Here is a 6,558-nt window from a genome sequence, read left to right on the forward strand (position 1 = left end):
GTTCAAGATGAACTCTTAGCCAGTAATGCACCTTTACCTTTAATGTAATACATGTTCCCAGATTTTTAATTCAACTTTGGGCAGACCAGCTTCTTGTCTAAGAATATCATTAGAGGTACATCTAGGTGCGTTAAACAGAGATCTAAGAAATTTAGACTGGACCGTTTCAGGGATCATAATATTAGTGATCAGTACCATTTGTGATCTGTATAAGAGTCGAATGAAGCATTTTGTTTGAAATAGTTTCAAAGCTGCCGGTATAAAAACCACACCTTCTTTTCTAAAAAATCTAAGGATGGCATTAGCACTCTTTTCTGCAGCATTTGCTGATGAAATGGTGTTGACCTTGAAATTAGCATTGTGTGTAAAAATGGCTCCCAGATATTGAAAGTTTTTAACTTGATCTATAATGTTCCTATTGATTTCCGAGTTAGTTTTCTAAAAATATCTGCTAAAATGTATAATTTTAGATTTCGAATAATTAATTGTTAAAAGTTCAGTATCGCATTGATCACTAAAGTTGTTTATAGAACGCTTTAGCCCAATTTTGGTTTGCAACAGGAGAACAGTGTCATTAGCATACTTGAAGATTGGTACCTTTCTTCCTGCAAGACTAGGAGCATGGACATCTGTCTTGTGTAGAAATTGAATCGGTGTGTTTACATAGGTGTTGAATAAGAAGGGCGCTAATAAGCAACCTTGTCTAACACCCTTCTGGACCGGGATTTTCTTAGATAATTTGCCGTCTTGTGTGTACCTTATCTGGAATTCATTATTCTCACGAAGACCTTATTCTAATAAGCACATAAAGATTATCTACTGTTCAGATACATTTCCTCAAGTTTATTGGGAGTTGATGGCTATGGACTGTTAGAATACTACTTTGTGAGGGGATGTTTTAATATATTAATTTTGAAATACAATTGCTGATTTATTGTGTTCTGTTTTGCAGCTCACTTCTTCAGATACAGCTAGAATGTGAGTCCATCTGCCATTATATCTTGGAGAGTGGAGTAATTACAGATGCCAGCTATTGTCATTTACCTGCTATTGTAATTCAGCATCTGTAATCACTCCACTCTCCAAGATATAATGGCAGATGGACTCACATTCTAGCTGTATCTGAAGAAGTGAGCTGTGACTCACGAAAGCTCATACCCTACCACAAATGTTTTAGTCTTATAGGTGTTACTGGACCCTGCTCTTTTCCACTGCTACACATAGACTAACACAACATATCCATCTTGATCTGTTTTATGTTTTGTAAGCCATCCCAAGTGCTTTTTAAATACAAATACAGCCAGATAAACAGCCTGTAAATTGGGCACATTTATGTTGTATTAAAATTAGTTGCAAATATGCCAGAGGATTTTAAGCAGATCACCACACTATTCAAGACTCCTACCATCATGATGTATACAAAGTGTGAACTGCAAGTATCTCAGAATAGACAATGGAAACCGGGAATCTCATTAACCATCTGAATCCACCCACTACTGTACATGTACCAGTATCCTGTGTCCAAGACAATTCACTTGACCCAACAAACATAAGATGTCAAAACACACCACCTGATTATCCCATTTCTTAACCAATGATGTAGTGATTTTGTAAGGACAGAATGAGAAGTAAATTGACATCACACTTGAAAAGGATTAATACCAGTAGGTACTACCATCTTCTAAAGTCACGGGACTTTTCAGAAGCCAGGGCTTTTTCTTGGGCATTGCCTCAGCATGTTTTGATAGCATCACCATGGAACTATCGTTAGAATGAAAACAGGCCTCCCACCCAGTAAACACTGTGAGGTAGCAGCAGATGGCTAGAGGAAAAACAGTGTCACACTATGTCTAGTCAAGTTCAAAATGTTTCATAAGGCAACCATGTGAGTCATTTTATATCTACCACTGTAACTCTATCTAAGAATCTTTCTTGGTAAACAAAATCACTTATGATGACACTCTGATGACACTTACCAACAGCAGACTTACAAAAGAAAATATAAGTATTGAATTACAAGGTTATACTTTGCCTATTTTGAATTACGTAGGTAAATAGTTGTGCAATCTATATATATAAGCCAGTTTCTGACATCCCATTACACTAGAGTCCAAGAAGAAGCCAGGATGTGACTATACAATAGGATGAGGGTTCTCAGTGACCAGAATCACCAGGGAGAGAAAAGGTTTATTCCCCCACCCTCCGCAACCTATCAGTGTCTCTGAATGTACTCCCTTGGTTTCTATTTCCTTGATGCCCTTTTAAAAAATCAACAATTCCTATTCACGGCTACAAGGAAAGAGGTGCTGCTGTTCAAGACATGGATAGCAAGGGGTCAATCTGCTCTTTTTGCTGGACACAGGATAGTCTCAGCACTGACAAGATTCCTATGAAGGATCCCTCACAGGAATCTTGCCAGAGATCCCACAGTGACACACTACACATATCAGGGATTCCAGCAATTCCCCACCCCTCACCCACCCGCGCCATATTGATGGTCATTTTCCTACCCCATTTATGAAAAAGAGTTAAAGTTGAAAGGTATGTGTAAGCATTCATTATGTTGACATTCTTTTCTTTGTGGAATGCTTGGTAAAGACACTTTCCCTGCATTGGGGCAAACTAATTAAATAACTTCTACTAGATTGTATAGAGCCACTTTCTGAAAAACAGCTGGGAAGGACACTTCATAGTTCAAGTAAAATGAGCCACATGCTTTTTACTTTTGTAAATGAACCACATGATAAATTCATGCTAGCAAAGCTATTGTAGTAATGATGATGAATCTTATTTGTGCTGTTGCTAAAGGTGTAGCTCAGCAGCACAAAGCTAGTACTAGCAGTCATACTTGCATTACGGTTTTAGTTATAAGCATAATGGTAAAAATGCCAGCCATTATCCAAGAGAACCTTGCTGCCATCCTTTCTCTAAAAACCACCACACTAGTGAGCAGCTGAATAGCACTGTTCATTTTTTCATTACTACTCACAGAGGTCTATTCAGAGAGTATTAAAAATTACTATGACTTAGACAGGGAATGGTCTGGGAACAGTCCAGGAGCATCAACTACTGTATCTCTCTAAAGCTAATTTGGTATGGCTGAGAAACCACTAGGATCTCCTAGTGTTAAGCCACTCTGAACTAACAGGAAAAGCAGAATATAATAAACAATAGGAAATATATCTGAACCCTAACAAAGCCACAAAAGCCACATTACGCAGACACAGACCTGCTCACTGCATCAGGACTAGGTATTGGCAAGGGATTTTAAGAATGTATGAAAAGCACCAACTTTAAAGTTTTTTATAAACAACAATCCAGCCGTTTGTAACCTTGTTTCTTTCTGAAAAATACCACCACAGCACTATGAAACTAAATTCAAAGCCAGCAATCTATTTTACCCTGCCCCGTCAATCATTTCTCTTTGTATTCTGGCTTTTCTTATATGAAATGTTAATGAAATGTATCTTCTTGATCAATTTCTTTTAAGGTTCTATTAGCCAGATAAAATATCCAAAAATGCTAAATGCCTTTATAAGATTGTAAGATGACAGAAAAGGTCCCCTGTTTTGTTAACTTTACAGTTCCTAGTAGTTGTTCAAGTGCTTAATAAATATTATCACCATGAAAATTAACAGGGATTACCTTTTGCAGGCAACAGTATCACTAGTGCCTCTAATAAAAAAGCCAGTCACCCACTACAGCTTACAGTCACAATTAGTCCCTATATGCTGTAGCAGCTTTTCTTTCTACTACATACTAATACAGTTCTTCTTTCAGCACTGATCAGGAGTGAAGGCAGAATGGCTTCAAAAATATTTTATCAGTGCCCCAAAGACAACCACATCCTTAAACTACAATCATGTGCCTTTTCTCTTGCAGCCTTTTCAGAACACACTTGTAATTTTTGGTGTGTATAAAATATTTGCTGACATAGCAGCCAGCGTAAGGCTTGTATAGGGAATGGAGAGGAGGAAAATGAATTCCCTAAATTTGGTTTTGCCATGTGCAGTTTTTGTCTTTGGGGTTAGAAATACTGCCATTTCACAATCATGCCTCAAAAAAACTGGACAGATGTACAAAGCTTCTAAAGTCACTGAACAAAACCTGCACACTAACCTTGGCAACACAAATACTAAACTATTTTTAGGAGCAATGAGCTGTACATGATTTACTAGCTGCATAACTAGGAAGCTCAGAGAATGACTACCATCACTAAAGCTAACAAAACCTCCTCTTACCAAAGCCCAAATAAGTCTCAGCAGCTTTGAAAGATGAAACTTCACAAACACAAGGCCACACAGGCGATTGCACAAATTGAGGAGGCAACAGCTTGTTCCTAAGAGAAGGATCCCTGAGGCATGTGAGCCAGGCAAGAAAAAAAATCTCCCTCAAACAGATCTGGAACCTTACAACTACTTAAAGCCCAACCCAGCCCCTTGGCACTGGTGTCGCTGTTATAAATAGTGCCAGAGCCAGGAGAAGCTGGAGTAATGCAGAGAGGGGCAGACAATGGCATATGTGTGGCACGGACCTCAAATGCTAGATATAATAGGAACAGACTAATCTGTCTAATTTAGTCCATGGAAGTTATGGAATCTGGATACCACCAGGCACTGCCTGGAACAGAGGCAAGCTGCCCCTTTTCCTCATGTGCCAACTCAGGAAGAAACAATTTCTTGAAACAACCCTCTCTCATCTTTGCTAACTTTGGTGGATGGCGGGATAGTGTCATTTTTTTGTTCATTTTTTTGTTCATTTCCCTTAAAATCATCTGAAATTTGCCGTAGGCCAGAGATTATCTTGAGCAATCAGGATACGAGGGGTGGAACTTCTAGAAATTTTTCCTCTCTGCCAATGATGGGTTACTCTCTTTCTCTAGGCTACACCACCCACCCTACATCTCCCTTCTTCAATTAAAGTTGTTTTACCTGGAGGGTCCCAAGAACTTTGTTAATGACATTACACTTTCTAAAAGACGTTTTGATTGTTTCTTAATGTTTAAAGTGTTGTTACTTACCCTGAGCATTCAGGCCTAGGGGAGGTTAAAATCTAAACACACACACTCAGGAAGTGCTGCTATCACCTGCCAGAGCAAGGAGGCACACCGCATCTCTTCACTCATCTTGGAACAATACATACCCCTCCAAGATCTACTGATACCCATACGCTTAGCAGCATGGCTTATATAAAACTGGCCTGTTAAAACTAAATCAGAATCTGATACTTATAAGCCAGCTTCAAAAACTAGGCAGTGTACAATGTTAGTTTCCAAAACACCACAGTACAATCCTAAACAGGAATCTTGTGGCAACTTAAGCTAGTTTTTATTCAAGAATCAATGACACTTATGCTAGAATAATAATGTGTTAGTCTTTAAAGTGCCACCAGCCTCCTGTTCAGTTTTGCTGCAACAGAGTAACATGGCAGCTCTTCTGAAAACACCAGTATGGATGGAAATACAATCCTAAACATAGCCGTGTTGGTTTGTAGTCTAACAGAAAGATCTGGGTACAATAGCACCTTAAAGACCAACCAGATGTCCAAGGTATGAGCTTTTGGGAGTCAAAGCCCAGTCTTTAAGGTGCTTTGGACCAAAATCTTAAATATATTTCAGTGCAAGGATACCTCCCAACGAAATAAATACCGTTTCCTTTTAAGTTAACGTGGCAAGGACCAGGGTGCAAGACTTTATTGTTGATCACTTATCATTAGGGAATAAAGTGTTCCTGTTTGAGGTACCACTACCTACAAAGCGAGAAATCCTCCCCGCAGAGCTCCACACTGTCCTCTAGCTAGCAGTTGATGGAGAGAGACACTCCGATATCAACCAGCCAGCCCTACATAGGAGCCGGATTGGGAAGAATAGGGGGGGGGGGCACCTCCGAGGGCCTCATCCTGCCTTCACCACCAACCCACTCACGTGGAGAGCTTCCTTGTCCAGAAGAGGCCTCCGGGCCAGAGTTCCTGCAGCTGAACGGCTCGGCTGAGGTTGATCTTGATCTGGGCGAGGAGGCGGTCGGCCTCGGCCTCCAGCTGGTCGCCGTAGGGCAGCAGCTTGTTGTACACCAGCTCCTTCTGCACCGGCGGCGGCGGCTGAGGAGGCGGCGGCTCGACGCCGGCCGGGGCTCCGGCCATGGCCGCCTCTCCCTGCGCCCCGCTCGACAACGGACCGAGCGGCCTCGCCGAAGGCTTCCCTCGCCCTCTCCTCGGCCGGCTTGGGCCACCGCCGTTGCTGCCCGGGCCGCGGAACTCGGCCCCCCCACCGGGCGTCTGTCACACAGCGGCGCCTGGTGACGAAGCAACTGAGCGAACGAACCAACGAGCGCCGGCCTCGTTGTTGCCGCCGCCGCCGCCAGGCACTGCTGGCAAGCGGGCGGGCGGGCAGCGCGGAGGTCACTTCCGCTCCGGGGAGGAGGAGATGGAGGAGGGAAAGGCGGCGCTGAGGGGAGGGAGAGGGCAGGGAAGGTGCCTGGCTGGGGGAGAAAATGGGGGCTGCTTGGTAACGGGCGGGAGGTGGAAAGGGAGACGGGGTAGACACAAAGGGATGGCTGAAAG

At 42.3% G+C, this 6,558-nt stretch overlaps 1 protein-coding gene across 1 annotated transcript in view; it reads right to left on the reverse strand.

Moving 5' to 3' along the window:
* PSME4 (proteasome activator subunit 4) overlaps nt 1-6,340 on the reverse strand; it is a 107,511-nt gene extending 101,171 nt beyond the window's left edge. Inside the window, exon 1 of the mRNA XM_054986549.1 lies at nt 5,924-6,340. Within this exon, the coding sequence (XP_054842524.1) occupies nt 5,924-6,138 (215 nt within the window). The 5' untranslated portion in view covers nt 6,139-6,340. The remainder of the gene's footprint in view (nt 1-5,923) is intronic.
* Nucleotides 6,341-6,558: the final 218 nt, after the last annotated feature.

The sequence above is a fragment of the Eublepharis macularius genome, chromosome 1 (genome assembly GCF_028583425.1).
Source record: "Eublepharis macularius isolate TG4126 chromosome 1, MPM_Emac_v1.0, whole genome shotgun sequence".
Lineage (NCBI taxonomy): Eukaryota > Metazoa > Chordata > Lepidosauria > Squamata > Eublepharidae > Eublepharis > Eublepharis macularius.